Source organism: Neovison vison, chromosome 13 (assembly GCF_020171115.1).
Source record: "Neovison vison isolate M4711 chromosome 13, ASM_NN_V1, whole genome shotgun sequence".
In the NCBI taxonomy this organism is placed as follows: domain Eukaryota; kingdom Metazoa; phylum Chordata; class Mammalia; order Carnivora; family Mustelidae; genus Neogale; species Neogale vison.
The window spans coordinates 129,384,328-129,403,882 of NC_058103.1; the positions used below are offsets into that span (position 1 = coordinate 129,384,328).

The following is a 19,555-nucleotide window of genomic DNA, read 5'->3' on the forward strand; positions in this document are numbered from 1 at the left end:
TTGAACCAGCATAGGAATAAATCCCACTTGGTCCTAGTGAAAAATCCTTTTAATGTATTATTGGATCCTAATAGCTAGTATTTTGATGAGAATTTTTCTATCCATCTTCATCAGAGATTTGGTCTGTAATTCTTTTGGTGGGGTCTTTGGTTTTGGGACCAAGATAATGGGGGGTACCTGGATGGCTCAGTTGATTAAGCGTCTGTCTTTGGCTGAGGGTATGATCCCAAAGTCCCAGGACTGAGTCCTGAAATCAAGCTCCACATCGGGCTCCCTGCTCAGTGGGGAGTCTGCTTCTCCCTTTCCCTCTGCTCCACCCCCTACTCATACTTTCTCTCACTCACACTCTCAAATAAATAAATAAAATATTTTTTAAAAAAAAAGGTAATGCTGGCGTTACAGACTGAGTCTGGAAGTTTTCCTTCCATTTCTATTTTTTCAAACATCTTCAGAAGAATATGTTTTAATCCTTTAAATGATGGGTGGAATTCCGCTGGGAGGCCCCCTGGACCTGGACTCCTTTGTTGGGAGATTTTTTATTACTGCTTCAATTTCCTTGCTGGTTATGCATCTGTTCAGGTTTTCTATTTCTTCCTGTTTCAGTTTTGGTAGTTTATGTTTCTAGGAATGCATCCATTTCTTCCGGATTACCTCATTTGTTGCAACACAGTTGCTCACAATATTCTCTTAAACTTTTGTTGTTGTTGTTTGTATTATCAGTGTTGGTTCTGATCTCTTTATGATTTATTTGGGTCCTTTCTCTTTCTTTTTGATAAGTATGGCTAGGAGTTTATCAATTTTGTTAATTCCTTCAAAGAACCAGTTCCTTGTTTTGTTGATTTATTGGGTTTCTTTTTTTATTTTTTTGTTTGTCTCTCATTGACTTCTGTTCTAATCTATATTATTTCTCTTCTCCTGCTGGATTCAGGTTTCATTTGCTGGTCTTTCTCTAGTTCCTTCAGGTATAAAATTAGGTTTTGTATTTGAGACTTTTCTTGTTTCTTGAGAAAGGCTTGCATTGCTATATACTTCCCTCTTAGGACAATCTTTGCTTCCTCTCAGAGGTTCTGAACTGTTGCGTTTTCATTTTCATTTGCTTCCATGAATTTTTAAATTCTTCTTTAATTTCCTGGTTGACCTGTTCATTCCTTAGTAGGATGCTCTTTATCCTCCATGTATTTGTGTTTCCTCCAAATTTTTCCTTGTGATTCAGTTCAAGTTTCAAAGCACACTAGTTTGAAAATATGCAGGCAATATTCCCAATATTTTGGTACCAGCTGAGACCTGATTTGTGATCCTGTATGTTAATTATTCTGGAGAATGTCCCATATGCACTCAAGAAAAATGTGTATTCTGTTGCTTTAGGATGAAATGTTCTGAATAGATCTGTGAAGTCCACCTGGTCCAGTGTATCATTCAAGGCTCTTTTTTTCTTGTTGATCTCTGCTTAGATGATCTGTCCTTTGCTATGAGTGGAGTATTAACGTCCCCTAATATTACTGTATTATTTCCAATGAGTTTATTTGGTTTGTATAACTGGCTGTTCCCAATTTAGCAGTATGAATATTTATAACAGATTTTCTTATTAGATAAACCCTTTAATTATGATACAGTATCCCTATTCTTCTCTTATTACAGTCTTTGGTTTAAAATCTAAGTTGATATAAGGGCTGCTACTCCAACTTCCTTTGATGCACATTAGTATGATAAATGGTTCTCTATCCCCTCATTTTTAAGGATTTTATTTATTTGACAGAGAAAGAGGGAACACAAGCAGGGGGAGAGAGGAGGGAGAAGCAGGCTTCCTGCAGAGCAGGGAGCCCAATTTAGGGCTTGATCCTAGGACCCTGGGACCATGACCTTAGCTAAAGGCAGACACTTAATGACTGAGCCACCCAGGTGCCTCCCTCCCCCTCCAATCTGGGGGTGTCACTGGGTCTGAAATGAATCTCTTGTAGACAGCATATCAGGGTTCTTTTTAAATCTACTCTGTTACCCTATGTCTTTCAATTGGAGCATTTAGCCTATTTACATTCAGAGTAATTACTGAAAGATATGAATTTAGTGCCATTGTTATTACCTGTAATGTCACTGTTTTAGTGTAATGCCTTTATTCCTTTCTGGTCTTTGTTACTTTTGGGCTATCTCTATGCTTATAGTACCCCTTTTAATATTTCTTACAGGGCTGGTTTAGGGATCACAAATTCTGTTTGTTTCTGTTTGTTTTGGCAGCTTTCTATCTCTCCTTCTATTCTGAATGACAGCCTTGCTGTATCAAGTATTCTTGGCTGCATTGTTGAATGTTGAATATATCATGCCTGTCCTTTCTGGCCTGTCAGGACTCAATGGCCAGGTCTGCTGCCAACCTTATGTTTCTACCCTTTGAGGTTAAGAACCTCTTGTCCCGAGTTGCTTTCAAGATTTTCTCTTTATTTCTGAAACTTCTAAGTTTCACTATTTTATGTCAAGGTTATTGATTTTGAGGGTGATTTTCTGTGCTTCCTGGACTTGAAAGCCTATTTCCTTCCCCAGATTAGGGAATATCTCTGCTTTAATTTATTCAAATAAACCTTCTGCCTCCCCGCCTTCCTTTGGGACCCCAATAATTCTAATATTATTTTCCTTTATAGTATTGCTGATATCTTGAATCCTCCTCTGGTGATTCAGTAGTTATCTCTCTCAGTTTCCTTATTCTCCATCATTTTGTCTTCTATATCACTGATTCCCTCTTCTGCCTGATTTATCCTAGCAGTTAGAATCTCCATTTTTTAATTGCATCTCAGTAATACCCTTTTTGATTTTGACCTTATTATATTTTAGTTCTTTTATTTCTCCAGTAAGGGATTCTTTATTGTCTTCTATGCTTTTTTCAAACCAGGCAGTAGCTTTATATTCATTGTTTGAATTCTAGTTCTGACATCTTACTTATCTCCATAAATAACTGGAGTGAGTAATGCCTTTTGTCCTCTTTTTTGGAATGAGTTCTTCCACCTTGTCATTATGTCCAGAGAACTAAAGATGAAAGAGAGGGAAGATACAAAAACAGCAACAATGAAACCAGAAAAATACACACTATACAAATCAGTAGAGAACAGAAACCAAAGAAAAGGAAAGAAAGAAAAATAAGAATAAATCAAACAGAAAGTTGAACAGAAGAATAAACTATATTGTGGGTGTATTTTGTTTGTTAGAAGAAACTAGATACCAAAATGGGAAAGAAAAACTTATATACACACAAAAATGTGGTTGAATACAATGAAAGGAAGCCAAAAATGAAAAAAAAATATTTATAAACCTTAAGTGAAAAAATGAAAATTAAAAAAGACACAAGTGAAGAATTGATATAAGAAAACAGCTGAAAAGGATAAAATATAAAACTGAAGGACTAAAGAATGAGAGCAGAAAAACATACATGAATCAGAAGAGAACAGAAACCGAAAAGAAAAGGAAAAAAATGGGAATAAAATCAGATAAGAAGTTGAACAGAATATTAAACTAGATCCTGGGTGTATTTTGGTCTGTTTGTTAGAAGAAACTAGATCCTAAAATAGGTAAGATAAACTTATGTATATACAAAAAAAATTAGTTGAATACAATGAAAGGAAGCAAAAAATAAAAAAATACATATATAAACCATAAGTGTAAAAATAAAAATTAAAAATGACTTAAAGAAAGCATTGATAAAATAAGAAAATAGCTGAAAAGGCAAATAAAATATAAAACTCAAAGACTAAGGAATAATAAGAATAAACCACAAATACTACATAAACTGGAGTTTTACAGTTCTGTATTATCAGTAAACTTGCTATTTACCAGAGGTTACTGATAGACTTCTGGGCGAGGGGCCTGTTGCATATTCCCTGGTGTCTTTGCCTGGGTGGAACTGTACCGCCCTTGCCAGGGGGCCAGGCTCAGTGTATACAGATCCAGACTGCACTTTGTAGTGCTATTTTGCACCTTGATGGCATTTTGCACTGATGTGGGGGATGAAAATGGTAGTGACCCAATCTCTAGACCCAGAGCTAAAAGTTCATGCCTCCTACTTGTCAGTGAGCCCTCACAGAAGAGGAGTCAATCACTCATGTCTCCCTGGCTTCTGTCCAAACTATGTGTTCACCCAGCCTGTGATGAACATTTTTCTCTCAGACAAATGACCCTGATTCAAGTTTCCAAACTTATGGACTTTTGTGGCATGCACCCATACCACACCTCCTGGGAGACAGAGGAGGGTCTCCTTGTGGTTCTCCCTCTTGCTGGACCCCTGCTCAGAAAGTGGTGGCACGACTACGCAGCGGTTTGCAGTTTATGCCAACACCAAGCAGAAAGCCAGCACCTGAACTCACTGTTTGTAACCGGTTTCTTTGCTGGAAAGCTTGGGATCTCTGCTGCACTTAGGCACTCCCTTTCTTTTTTGTGACCCCAGGGATCCTGAGACCATGCTGTCTCACCTGGGATTCCACCCTGCTCTGCCTCCTGAGCACCTTTCAGGCAAACTTCTAAAAGTTCCAATTTTGAACTCTGCTGCTTGTAAGACATTTTGGTACCTGGCTTATGGAGGGTCTCTCCCCCAGTGGTTTATCTTGGCATATATCACCTCAGATTCATGTCTCCACACCTCCTACCTTACAAAGTGGTTGTTTTTCTATTTGTAGAATTGTGCATTTCTTTCCTCAGATCTCTGGTTGCAGGTTTTCAGAATGATCTGACAACCATTTAGATGCTTTTAAGGGACCAAGAGCCCCTGAGGGAAACCAAGATCTCCTACTCCCTTGCCATCGTACCTCTGGATAATAGAGAAAGGTAATTTAGACCCTTTAATCTCAGTTCATATGTAAAAATGGACCTGCTGGTTACTAAAGACCTAAACATAAGTTATAAAAAGGCAAACAGAAGAAAAATACAAGGGAATGTTTTTGTAGAAAAAAATATCAAGACCTAAATGTTTACCGTATCATGAAAAAATTTACAGGTCTGAGTACAACAAAATAGTGAAAAATATCACAGATTTTGTTTGAAGTATCTCATGAAAAATGTTAATAGTAAGGTGACCAGATAACTGCAATGTCTACACCTAGGAATTAATATCTAGACATACAACGAACTCTGGAGGATGGGGTTGGGAAGGAAATCATGAAACCCAAAAGAAAACAGGCAGAGGGTATTAATGGGAACTTCACAGAAGGGGCAAGACTAAAGGACCTGAGGTGCCACAAGTACTTATACTGAACACTCAGACAAATGCAAATTAAAACAAAAGCAGCCCAAATCAGAGGTGGATCTTACCAAGTAGGGAGTAGACTGTAGGCCAAGTCCATAATGGGCATGGCACTAGGTAGAGGGGGCAAAAGCAGCTCAGGGACTGTCCACAGGGAAGTGATAATTTAAATGTGGTACTGCAAACTGCAGAAGCCTATACAGCAGTTAGGGTAACAGAAAAGATGTTCATAGAGTTGGCAGAGGCGGATTTAAAACAGAGATAAATAATAGAACAAAGTCTGCACATGGAATAATACCAGTACATAATTTTAAAACAGAAAGCACCAACGAACAGAGTGTATTTTATAAGAATGTGACTTGTGTGACAACACAGGTATCAAATGCATTACAACAGGCACCTAGAACTGGGCTAGCCAAGAAAGGGAATGGGGAGCAAGAATCAGAAATAGCAGAACAGATGACATAAACCAAACTAAAAGTTCCTGCATAGACTAATAATGGCCACACTCTGCCATAAAGGTCTGATATAAAAATTAAAAAGGAAAGGATAGAAAAAACAAGCCAGAAAATCATTAGGATGCTAAATCAGCTTTAAATACTTTGTCTATTTAGCAAGGTTCGAGTTCAGTGATCAGTCCGGTTACATATCCCACCTTCTGGGGTTAGTTTCACAGCTACATGATCACAGAAATACCAATGTCACTAGGGCTTTGTTTCCTTACCTACAAAAGGAGGAGTAGGATTAGATAATCTAATCTCTGAGGTGGCTTCCAATTCTTTCCAGAGTCTACCCATTCATAGTTCTTCACTAAAACTCAAACATTGCAATTTGAAATTCAATTGTACCAATCCTTCTTCTTTTTATTTGGTTACTAACTTTAGCAAAGTCAACCCTCCTCCAATAAAAAACAAACTGAAATATTTAGGATTAGTAAAGTTCTCGGAACTATAAAAAAAAAAACAAAACAGAATTTCACTCTAAATCACTTCAACATTAATTTTGTAGTGCCACTTCTTAGACACTACAGATCTACTAATGGTTTAAAAAGATTTATGATGGCAGAGCTTTTCATATCTTAAATCACACAGAACTGATTCTCAAAGCGTGCTTGTACTATCATAAGAAAATGATGCATCTGAGAATACACAGTACCTTTCCAGCTCACACAAGGCCCCAGTTTTCTGTTTTGATCTTGTTCTTCTAACGGTGTCCTGTCCACCTGAATCCCAGAGTCTTCTCTACTTAAGGGATGTTGACCATCTTCATCTTCGCTGTCTTCAGACCAATTCTGATTAAAAAGGGAATACATCTTACTCTTAAGAATGTATGGTGACTGGAGCTATTTAGATGAAAAGATTACCAAAATTTCAGAAAAAAAAAGCAAAAATTACACCTAATGACACTTCTTTCTAAAATGTGTTGAAAATTACTATGATAGCCTGGAATTATTTTTGGTGGCAAAACCCCCAAGGTTAAAAGATACTCCTTCAAGGATACTTACTTTCATTCCATTCAGCTTCCTAGTACTATTGATTCAGTGCAAAATCTTAATAAATCTTTGATAATAAACTAATTTAGTGAAGAGTGTTTTTGCTTTCATTAAGTTGCTCTAGGGTGGAAGGAGCCACAAAAATAATGTATCCCTTGGCATATATTTATATTTTCAATAACAAAACTATTGCCACTTACTGGTGTGTCTACATTTGGACCAAGATCAATTTCTTCACCTTCCATCAAGTATTTTCCCCAGTCAAAATCATCTTTCTTTTCTAAAATGTAACAGAAAAATTTTATCAGCATTATCACAAATATGTGGGGGAAAAGACCCCCAAACTATAGGAAAAAAGTCTAACAAAACTCAAAATAAAATGCACCCAGGAGATGACAAAATGTTTCAAAATATTTCAAAAATACTGAAACACTCAATAAATTGATATTCTAATACATTTCAAAATTTAACTTTATCTTCAAAGTGATTTTTCTCTTTATATAATCAAAACTAGTTTAAAGTCAGAACTTAAAATCTTAAATTATTTGTAATATGCAATTTGTGATACAATTTGCAATATAAATTATTTGCAATACAAATCTGTAATAAAATTTGCAAATGTATCCAAAGCAAGAGAAATTTTTACAAGTTTTTGTAAAATGTCTGATAAGTAATAAAAACAATTTCACTTTTGTTATATATTAAACATTTGACAACATACCCACTTCTTTATCTCTTGGTGTTTCCACATAATTGCTGTTTGAAGGAGAATCAGATAGACACAGAAGAAGTGACAGTATGGAATAATGTGCATCTGTCTTTAAAACAAAAAATGAAGATATGAATCACTGAGGTTGGTGAGAGCTTTCAAAAGTAGTTTAAGAAAAGATAACCCCTTGTCAATTATGTCCCCAATATTTTTTCTAGCTTGAGAAAATGTGAATTGTATCTAAATAAATCCTAATCTCTAAAACTTGTTTAGAGTTCAAATGTGTACACATAAAAAACATGTCAAAAATGCATTACCTGAGCTAGGCAAGACTGCAGAGGAGTGAGGGACTCCGTTTCAACCAGTCCCCTGAATTTAGCTAGATTATCTACCAAGCCACTCTGAAATCCATGAAATTAGCCTGAGACGTAAGATTATGTGTCTGGATCTCTACGAGGGCAGAGGGATGATGAGTCAAGAGGTATGAAGGACAGAATTGTGACTGCATGGGCAGATGTCAGAGGATAAACAGAAAGGGGAGGGAGCTACCAGAAGCTAGCCACTGGAAAGCAATACCCCAGTATAAGAGCGTCCTGTGCCTGGGGACCAGTGACAGCTTCCAGAGCAGTGGTAGAGGCATGGGAAGGGCTTGATAACAGAACCTAAACAGAATCTAGGAGCTTAAGGGGAAAATGTCAGACCTGGGCAGCTGCAGGTGTGGACCTGTGTCAGCAGACCCAAGAGGCCCACCACCACCACCACCAGTTCTGTGACTGCCCATGCCCAAGAGGACCCAGTGCAGACCTGGGGGCTAGCTGCTGCCACCTGCCAGACTGGGATCGCTCATGGTTTTGGAGGCACAAGGGGCAGAGACTACTGGGGCCTGGGTCAACCACTGAGAGCATCATTGGAGACGTGTACCACCTATGGGAGACTGCAGTTTCCAGCGGCGCTTACAGAGGGAGAAACTGTGTGTTCCAGAGGATTCAGAGAGGAGCAGACTGTGGCTTCTCTCCTCTGGGGCAGAGGTCTGGATGCAGATATTTTCCTTTGCTCTGACCCCTTGAAAAGGTACAAAAGCCAGAGAACAAAAGCCATCAGAGAACAAAAGCCTAAAACACCAGTTTCCCAAACCCTTGATAGGGGGCAGAGCAACTCCTCCCAAGCAGGGTTACCTGAAAAATAATGTGGCAAGCCCCTCCCCCAGAAGACAAGCTGGAAGAACAAGAGGAAGACAACCTGAGGGTCCTCCAAAACTGTAAAACCATGGACGGGACTGGAAGAGATTATGCTGAGTGAAATAAGTTAAGCAGAGAGAGTCAATTATCATATGGTTTCACTTATTTGTGGAGCATAACAAATAGCATGGAGGATATAGAGAGATGGAGAGGAGAAGAGAGTTGAGAGAAATTGGAAGGGGAGGTGAACCATGAGAGATTATGGACTCTGAAAAACAACCTGAGGGTTTTGAAGGGGCAGGAGGTGGGAGGTTGGGGGAGACAGGTGGTAGGTATTAAGGAGGGCACGGATGCATGGAGCACTGGGTGTGGTGCAAAAACAATGAATTTTGTTACGCTGAAAAGAAATTAAAAAAAAAAAAAAAAAAGAAAGAAGAAAAACCCTGTAAAACCCCAACACCAGGGGAACAGTATATTGAGTACTGGTCTTGCCTCATAGCCTGTGTATTTCTTAGACACAATTTTTAAAAAATTCTTTCTCATGATTCTTCTGTGTTTTTTTTTCTTTTTACCTACTTATCATTCCAACTAGATGTTTAATACAACATACTTCAGAGTAATTTTTAACTTGCACTTTTTCACACCCACACTTTTTTTTCTTTTTCTTTTTTTATATATAGAGATATAAGCTTCCATGTAGTCCTTTTTTCCCTATTCAGTACTACCTTTTTTAATCTCCCTGTAACTCTGGGAAGTAGTGCTCTCTAACAAAGAGAACAAAAATACACCCAGGAAGAACTGAAACACCCTACCTCAACTGAGATATTATAGCCCCCTTCACCTCACCATCCCCCCCACTTTTTTTGAACTTTATAAATCTTATTCTTGAGTTCATTTTGGCTGGGTTTTTTTGGATAGGCTTCTGATTGCTCTACATTTTCCCAGGGTGCACCTTGCCTGGATTGTAGTTGATATTTTCAACTCCATATATCCCCTCAACCACCACTCAACAGAATGACAAACAAAAAAAAGAAAAGAAAGGAAAAAAAAAGAAACAGACACAATGGCCTTTCCTGCAGACCTAATGGATATGGATATAAGCAAAATGTTTGAAATAGCCTTCATGGTAACAATTATGAAGACGATAGTTAGCATTGAGAAAACCACTGATGGCAACACAGAATCTCTAAGGGCAGAAATGACAGCTAATCAGGCTGAACTTAAAAATGCTATGAATGAGAAAGAGTCTATAATAGATACTCTAATTGCTAGAGTAAATGAGGCAGAAGAACAAATTAGTGATCTAGAAGATAAACTGATAGGAAGGAACAGGAGGAGGTCTGGAACCTTAAAATCCATGAGAACAGACTTAGAGAAATCAATGACACCATTAAACGTTCCAATGTCACAATTTTGGGGATCCCTGGGGGGGTGGTGAAGAGAGAAAGAGGACTAGAAGATATATTGGAGCAAATCGTAGCTGAGAACTTCCCTAATCTGGGGAAGGAAAACAGCATTTGTGTCCTAAGACTGGGAAGAACAGACCAATGCCCCTGCATGTAATACCAAAACTCACAAATCTTGGAACCAAGGAAGCTGCCCTAAGCGCAGTTAGGGGGAAGAGATTCCTTATGTACAGAGGAAGAAGTGTCAGAATAATGTCAGACCTGTCCACAGACACATGGAAAGCCAGAAAGGTTTCTGTATATGGGCCAGTACCCTAGAAATACTGAACACTGATGAAAGAAATTGAGGAAGACACAAAATGATGGAAAAATATTCCATGCTCATGGATTGGAAGAATAAACTTTGTGAAAATATCTATCCTTCCCAAAGCAATTTACACTTCCAATGCCATCCCTATTAAAATACCATTGGCATTTTTCAAATAGCTGGAACAAACAAGCCTAATGTTTGTATGAAACCAAAAAAGATGCCGAATCACCAAGGGAAAGATGAAAAAGAAAACCACACCTGGGGGCATCACGTTGCCTGACTTCAAACTATATTACAAAGCTGTGATCACAAAGACAGCATGGTATTGGCACAAAAACAGACACACAGACCAAGGGAACAGAACAGAGCCTCCAGATATGGACCCTCAACTCTATGGTCAACTAATCTTTGATAAATCAGGATAAAATATCCAATGGAAAAAAGACAGTCTCTTCAATAAATGGTACTGGGAAAATTGGACAGCTACACACAGAAGAATAAAATTGGACCACTGCCTCACACCATATACAAAGATAAACTCTAAATAGATGAAAGACTTCAATGTGAGACAGGAATCCATCAAAATCCTACAGAACACTGGCAGTTACCTCTTTGACATCAGCCACAGTAACTTCTTCCAAGACACGTCTCCAAAGGCAAGGGAAACAAAAGCAAAAATGAACTGTTGGGACTTCACGAAGAAAAAAGCTTCTGCCCAGCAAAGGAAACACTCAGCAAAACTAAGAGGCAGCCCATGGAATGGGAGAAGATATTTGCAAATCACATTACACATGAAGGGCTCATATCCAAGATCTATAATGAACTTTTCAAACTCACACTCAAAAATAAATAACCCAGTCAAAAAAGGGCAGAAGACATGAACAGACACTTCTCCAAAAAAGATATGAATGGCTATACAGACACATGAAAAAATTTTCAACATCACTAGCCATCAGGCAAATACAAATCAAAACCACAATGAGATACCACCTTACACCAGTTAGAATGGCAAAAATTAACAAAACAGGATACAAACTGTTGGCGAGGATGTGGAGAAAGGGGAACCCTTTTACACTGTTGGTGAGAGTGTAAGCTGGTACATCCACTCTGGAAAACAGTATGGAGGTTCCCCAAAATGTTACAAATAGAGTTACCCTATGACCCACTAGTTGAACTAGTAGGTACTTACCCTAAAGATACAGATGTAGTGAAAAGAAGGGGCACCTGCACCCCAATGTTCATAGCAGCAATGTCCACAAGAGCCAAACTGTTGAAGGAGCCGAGATGCCCTTTAACAGATGAATGGATAAAGAAGATGTGGTACATAAAACAATAGAATACTACTTAGCCATTAGAAATTATGAATATCTATCATTTGCATCGACATGGATGGAACTGGAGAGGATTATGTTAAATGAAGTAAGTCAAGCTGAGAAAGACAATTACCATATGGTTTCATTCATACATGGAACATAAGCAATAGCACAGAGGGCCATAGAGGAAGGGAGGAAAATCCAAAAGGGGAGAAATCAGAGAGGGAGATGAACCATGAGAAACTATGAGCCCAAGAAACAATCCACGGTTTTCAGAGGGAAGCAGGGTTGCAGGAGGGGATAACAGGGTGATGGGTATTAAGGAGGGCATGTGCTGTGATGAGCACTGCGTGTTATACTTAAACTAACGAATCAATGATCACTACATAAAAACTAATTATGTACTACACAGTAGTCAACTGAACATTAAAAAAAAAAAAAAAAGTTGGATGCCTAATCGACTGAGCCACCCAGGTGACCTGCCATTTTTTAAAAATTAATATTATGGTGTCATAGGGTTTAAATTAGTAAATCCTAAAGTCTAAAGTCTACCCAAGGAGCTATATAAAATAAATCAAGAAAAGATCTAAAAAAGATTTACCTTCTCTTTAAAAGTGGTCCTTGCAGGAATAATACACAGACGTGTATTTCTAATCTTTAGGGCATGGGTTCAGAGCTCTATGCAGCTCTCTTTTCCAGAAGTATTTTTTTTTTTTAAAGATTTTATTTATTTATTTGACAGAGAGAGATCACAAGTAGGCAGAGGCAGGCAGAGAGAGAGAGAGGAGGAAGCAGGCTCCCTGCTGAGCAGAGAGCCCGATGTGGGACTTGATCCCAGGACCCTGAGATCATGACCTGAGCCGAAGGCAGCGGCTTAACCCACTGAACCACCCAGGCGCCCCTCCAGAAGTATTTTTATAGCATTTCCCTAAATTGACAGACAGTTTCAAAAATTATCTAAAGCTCTCTTCCTTATGAAGAAGGAAGCTCTCTTCTTTACCACGTCCCACAGTACAAAGGGAAACCCTAACGATTATAGAATACTTAAAAATATTTATTGTGAGGATGAGTTAATACATGTGTACAATAAAGGGTTTACTCAGGATGCCTGAGTTGCCCAAACTCTGAACATCTCAAAGGTCGTTAGGACTGGCCCTTGACTAGCTCCTGAGAGATAACCTCTTGAGCTCTTGAAATATCCTCCTGAGGAGAGTGTTTCTGTATGCCAGAAGCTTTGGGCCATGAAGTATCAATTTGACTAGTTAGCTTATGCTAACAATGTGACTTACATGAACGTATTTTCTTATGCCTGACCTCTGGGGGGCTGGAGACCGTAAAGCTATGGTCAGCCACATGTGCACTGTACATCCATGTGAATGACTCCCAACCAAGATGCTAGACACCAAGGCTCAGATGAACTTCCTTGGTTTGCACACTTTGCACATATTGTCATATGTTATCACTGGGAGAATTAAGTGCATCCTCATGCAACTCTATGGGGAAGGCACACCTGGAAGCTTATACCTGGTTTCTTCTGAACTTTATTCTATGTATCTTGTCCCTTTGATTATTTTTAAATTCATATCCTTTTACTATAAAAAAACCTAACAGTGAGGATAGCAGCATTTTTAAAGTTCTGTGAATCCTTCTACTGAATCATCACGTCTAAGAGAGATGATCTTAGAGACCCAAAACTGAACATGAATGTGCTTAGGATAGTACATGGCATTTGGTTAGCATTACATAAGTAGTTATTACTACCAAGTGCTGAAAAGCCATTTTAAAGTTTTAAGACAGCCAGATGGTACTATTATTTGTGCTGATCTCTGATCTCAATTTCCAAGAAGGTTCAGCTAAGGAGAGAATTAAACAAAAACATGCTTTTTCAACACTGGGTTTGATGACAATGCTTAAGTCAATTTCCAGAAGGTTCTGCTCCAATTAGTAGATAATTGTAAAACACAATGAATGTTTAAATAGTTAACAGAAAAAAGGTGATGATAATAGATTTGAAACAGTATAATACATAGATGTCACATCTATGCATACCTTTGTTTCCTTTATGCTCAGAAGTGATGCATTTAGAAATTCTTCAGTTAATCTCTTCCAACTAGCAGCTTTGCTGAGATCAGAATGAATGATGAATTTTTCATAAATTCTAAAATATATTAAAAAATAAACCAATAGTTAAAAACTTACATTAATAAAAAGATCTACAAGTAAATACATATATTCCTAAATATACATATGAAACTAACTTACCCTTCTATTGTCTTTTCCACTTTGTGGCTGTTAACATCCAAGAAACGATGAAATCTAAAAGATAAAATGCAAAAAAAAAAAAAAAAAAGATAAAATGCAATTCTTATATGAATCTTGTCATATACCTAAGTGGACTAGTCACAGAGCCCTACATATCCCTACAGATATTCTATATTCAGCAATATTACTTCCAGGAGTGCCCCTCTCCTCCTATTACCTCTACCATCTAGGCAAACAGCCACTCAGTGGTCTTACAGACTGCTCAAGCACATGTCATCTTTAGCCTCCTTTGTCCTCTGATTTCCTTATCTTCCCCTAATGCCCTGCATATAAGACTAGCACAGCACATTCTATAGCAGGGGTTCCTAATCTTTTTATGCCACAGTGAAGCCCACAGAAGTTTAGGGATCCCTTCTCAGAATGTTTTTAAATCATAAAATGAGATACAAAGAAAACCAAGTATACTGAAATATAGTTGTGAAATATTTTTTAAAGTTTGCTGATATAGTAAGATACATATTTATAAAAGCATTAAATAACAAGATCTAGCAGTAGATATTTAACTATCATTAAAGTAGTAGTAAAAAATATTTAGAAATATCTGCCACAACTTTGTGATGTGAACTATGTGATTTGTACAGTTGACACAGTCATAGGTAAACCAGTATCGCTTGTTGCTTTCATTCATAATTTAAGAAAATGCTATTTTTTAGTTAGAGGTTAGTGTGAATTTTTTTCTTGTCCAAATTCATAACACCTGAATTCTATCTTCAGGCTCTCAGGTTAAAACTCCTATTATACATCGTATGTAATGAACTTTTGTCTCTATTTTCCTTTAGGATAGAAGCTGGATCTCACTTATCGGAATTTCTAAGGCCTTTAGGATAGAAGCTGGATCTCACTTATCGGAATTTCTAGGGCCTAGAACATGGCCACAATTTTAAAAAATAAAACCAAACATGAATAGTTCATTTTTCTGATGGATTAAAGCATTATAAAATTGTAATAGAGCTCAACCAACTCTCCTTTTCCTTTTTTAGTACCAAAGACAACAATCTGTATTTAAAAGAATTTACATACTAAATAATATACTTAATTCTTTCACAGTAAATGGCTGAGTAGAACACCACTTCAACCTATTATTATTTAGTTTCTTTTTTTTATCTTTAGTTTCTCAATGTGTAAAAGGAGATAGTAAATTCTAATGTCTCTTCCAAGTCTGAAATCGTCCATCTACTTAATGCCATTGAGAAATTAATTAAAAGAGAAATTATTTGGGATATAGCACTTAAATTTCCATCTTATATGACCTATCCAGACAGTTATAGGTTACACTTAAGAATTGAGCTTATTATTTCAGAAACTTGGTGAGCTTTTAGACTAATTGTTCTCATTATAAACTAAGTAGGTGCTGTATGTATGATTGTTAAGGCTGATATTCAAGATTACAGATACTGAAAAACTGTTTATTATTCAAGATTTCTACTGTAAGTGACGCCTAGATGGCTCTCAGTTGAGCACCTGCCTTCAGCTCAGGTCATGATCTCAGGGTTCTGGGATGAAATTCCTCCCCATTGTGCTCCATGCTCGGGGAAGCCTGCTTCTCCCTCTGCTTGCTGCTCCCTCTATTTGTGCTCTCTCTCTGACAAATAAATAAATGAAATCTTTATTTAAAAAAAGAAAAGATTTCTACTGAAATTAAACAGGCAGAATATTAACACTGAACATTCTTTTAGACATACTTCCATTAAAGATAATGATGACAGTAGACAACTTCCATAAATAAAAATAAGAGCTCTGACTTCACCTAAATACCTAAACCAGATAAATCTTGAAAAATTACATGAGAAACTATATTAGAAGTTGTATTATTGGGTGGCTTAGGACTATGTGCCAGGAACTGCTCTACGTGTTGGGATAAGAAATAAACAAAACAGACCAAGATCCCTAACCTCGAGGAACTTAGATTCTAGCTGGAGGTAGCGGTGAAGGAGACAAACAGTAAACAACATATAAGTTATCCAGTGTATTATGCTGTGTGTTTTTGAAAAAGAAAAAAAGACGAAGATAAGAGAAATCTGGAGTGGCCCAAGAAGAGATAGGGTATCAGTAAGAATACAGTGTTAAGTAGAGTGTAACCATTATCCTGCTCTAAAATTTCACTTACCAATCCATTCAAAAAATGATCTGTAGTGTAACGTGCTAAGCGTGTTGGTGGAGCAAGGAACAGACAAACACAGACCCGTTCTCCAGAAGCGCGCTTCTAAGGATAAGGACCTCGATAACCCACAACCTCCTCTTTCAGTATGCTTGTCTCACACCGAAAGGGATCCAGGAGGCATTAGGGCACCCGGCTACTACGGGAGCAGCAGGGCCCGCGAAAGCTTTGCTGGGGGTGGGGAAACCCGGCCGCGCGCCCAGGATACTGCTTGATCCCTTCCTGTCCCTAGCCTCGGCCCGGGAGCCGCGCCCGCACCTGAAGTTGGACCAAGCAAAGTGCAGGGCGAGCTGGAAGTTAGGGTCCGCCTCGTCCTGAAGGCCCGCCACATGGCGAATGAGCTCGCGAACGTCGCGCTCCTGCTGCTGGTCCAGTTGGCCCCAAGGCACTGTCGGCCGCGACATATTGCCGGAACTCCCACCGCAAAGCACCTCGGCAGCGTTGTGCCCGTTCTCGCGAGAGTTCACGCTCCCGGTGCTTTGCGACTCCGAGAGGCTCAGGAAGCTGTCGCGAGAGTTCGGGCTCCTGCTGCGTTGAGTGTGCTCGCTGGTCCTTGCTGGCGGTTCCCATTGGCGTTTTCCAGCTTCATCTCGGTATGTTTAGGAGCGTGTTGAAAGAGTTAGCCGTTAGATTAATAATGATGATGATGATGATAATAATAATAGCGTGCTTAAAGAATTAGCCGTTCGGTTAATAATAATAATAACAACAACAATAATAAAATAATCGATCATCTCTGGCAAACCTTGGTTGTGGTTTAACTTGCGGTATGTCGAGAGAAGCCAGTTAGTTTTCATTCAGTGCACCTATTAGCATCTGCCTTTCAGATCCCGTGACCATCTGCTTTCAGATCCCGTGACCATTCTTATCCCAGCTTTAGTTTCTCCTTCTAGTGGTGATCTCTAATGATCTCTCAGTTTCACTCTGTCTACTCATGTCACACGACCTGGTCCACACTACAGCAGATGTCAGCAAAAAGACTTGTCTGGCAGAGGCAGACAGTGAGCGCTGCTCCACTGCGATTGGGAGCAGCCTAAGGCGATTTTATAATCTCTCTTGATCAAAGATGGAGTATTGTCTTTGTTGTTCATAATTAAAACCTTTGAACTGACTTTTTATTAAATATTGTATATAACCATTCCAGAAACCTGTTACATACACCTCTGTTTTTTCTTTTAGTGATCTGTTGGGCTTTCATGTGGTTTATCATATTGCATTACTGTAGTAATGGATAGCTGATACACCACTGTCAATTCTTCGGGGCTCTTGAAACAAAATACCACAAACTGGGTGGCTCATAGTTCTCACAGCTTTGGAGGCTGGAATTCAAGATGAATGTGTCAGCATGGAGTTGGTGAGGGCCTTCTTCCTGGAGCAGACTTCTAGATGTATCCTCAATGTGGTAAAAGGGGCAAGAGAGCTAACTGAGGCCTCTTTTATAAGGGCACTAGTGCCATTCATGAGGGCTCCATACTTATGACCTGATCACCTCCCAAATGCCCAATCTGCTAATACATTGGTCATAAAGATTTCAATATATAATTTTTGGGGGTACCATTCAGGACACCATAGCAACTACCTAAAACGTGGATTGCAGGCGATTGCACAAATCTCACAAGGAGAGAATCTTAGTGTTAGAAATGGTTCTGTGGAAGGGGATTTTTACTCTTTTCCTGGGGATTCTTTTCTACTCCAGTTTCACCTATCATCTCTATGTTTATAACTCTCACATCTGTGTAAGAAGTTTGCATTTTTCTTAGCTCCTCAAATCTATAATCGCTTACCATACATCTCTAAAAATCAAAGTATGTACACACACTTGCATGTGTCTCCATTTCCTTGTCCAGATAGTTGGTCCTGGCTTTTGGAGGGAGTCTTAGAAAACTTTCCACAGGTTACTCCCAGTAATTTGGACCTCTTAAAGACTGAGCCCCTCTCCTGAACTTTTCTGGTTGGCCTGAGTCAGTATCTTCTTTCTGAAGAGGGAGTTGGAAAAATTTTTAGAGGTGCCCTGGATGACTAAGCCCCATTCAAAATACCACAGGACTCTCGATACCTTCTGTAGACCTCTAGGCTGGCCCTTGCTGGTCATCCCTTCTATAGTGGACATGGAAATTTTGGGAAGTACAGATGAAGATAGGACAGCAAACAAGTCAAGTACACTGCCACCTTTTCCTTCTGACCTGGATCAGTGCTGTCCTCTGGAATGGCACTTAGATAAAGTTTCTGGAAGTGCACTCAAAAATCTGGGCTCCATGCATGACTACAGCCTGGCCAAAAGAGCCATCCTCGCCCTACTTGTCCATCTTGTCCCAATACTTCCCACCACATGCTTGCTTAAAGGCTCTTAGAAATATTTAAAGGGTGTTTCTGTCAAATATGCTGCATTTGAGACTATGCCAGTCAGGGGATACCTATCACAGAACTGCGTGCCCACCCAAGTCTGTATTGGCTTCTGAAGGGGACTTACAAAATTTGGGAGAGATATAATCCCCTTCTCTTCATCCATGACCAGCCTGAGGCAGTGCCTCCCTCTGGAAGGGAAATTGGAAATGTTTAGGGAGACAGAGTCAATGACCTGGAGTTATATGGGAATTGAAGCTGACAGTGCACTCCCCAGGCCTGACTGTAGTAAGTGAGCTGGTCCTGGTCTTTGGAGGGGGAATTAGAAACCTTTTTTTAAATTTATTTTTTATTTATTTTCAGCATAACAGTATTCATTATTTTTGCACCACACCCAATGCTACATGCAATCTGACCATCCTTAATACCCACCACCTGGTAACCCGACCTCCCAAGCCCTGTCCCTTCAAAACCCTCAGATTGTTTTTCAGAGTCCATAGTCTCTCATGATTCACCTCCCCTTCCAATTTACCCCAACTCCATTCTCCTAACTCCCTATGTCCTCCATGTTATTTGTTATGCTCTACAAATAAGTGAAACCATATGATAATTGACTCTCTCTGCTTGACTGATTTCACTCAGCATAATCTCTTCCAGTCCCGTCCATGTTGCTACAAAAGTTGTGTATTCATTCTTTCTGATGGAGGCATAATACTCCATAGTGTATATGGACCACATCTTCCTTATCCATTCATCCGTTGAAGGGCATCTTGGTTCTTTCCACAGTTTGGCGACTGTGGCCTTTGCTGCTATACACATTGGGGTACAGATGGCCCTTCTTTTCACGACATCTGTGTCTTTGGGGTAAATACCCAGGAGTGCAATTGCAGGGTCATAGGGAAGCTCTGTTTTTAATTTCTAGAGGATTCTCCGCACTGTTCTCCAAAAGGCTGCACCAACTTGCATTCCCAACAGCAGTGGAAGAGGGTTCCCCTTTCTCCACATCCCCTCCGAAACCTGTTGTTTCCTGTCTTGCTAATCTTGGCCATTCTAAGTGGTGTAAAGTGATATCTCAATGTGGTTTTCATTTGAATCTCCCTGAGGGCTTG

At 39.0% G+C, this 19,555-nt stretch overlaps 1 protein-coding gene across 3 annotated transcripts in view; it reads right to left on the minus strand.

The window, feature by feature from the left end:
* Positions 1-16,535, minus strand: part of TUBGCP5 (tubulin gamma complex associated protein 5) — a 113,290-nt gene extending 96,755 nt beyond the window's left edge. For all 3 annotated transcript variants that reach the window (XM_044232479.1, XM_044232478.1, XM_044232481.1), the window contains exons 1-6: positions 16,362-16,535; positions 13,886-13,939; positions 13,673-13,781; positions 7,429-7,525; positions 6,908-6,987; positions 6,371-6,506 (exon numbers count right to left, since the gene is read on the minus strand). In XM_044232479.1, coding sequence (XP_044088414.1) covers positions 6,371-6,506; positions 6,908-6,987; positions 7,429-7,525; positions 13,673-13,781; positions 13,886-13,939; positions 16,362-16,507 — 622 coding nt within the window. In that variant the 5' untranslated portion in view covers positions 16,508-16,535. The remainder of the gene's footprint in view (positions 1-6,370; positions 6,507-6,907; positions 6,988-7,428; positions 7,526-13,672; positions 13,782-13,885; positions 13,940-16,361) is intronic.
* Between the last annotated feature and the right edge of the window lie 3,020 nt (positions 16,536-19,555).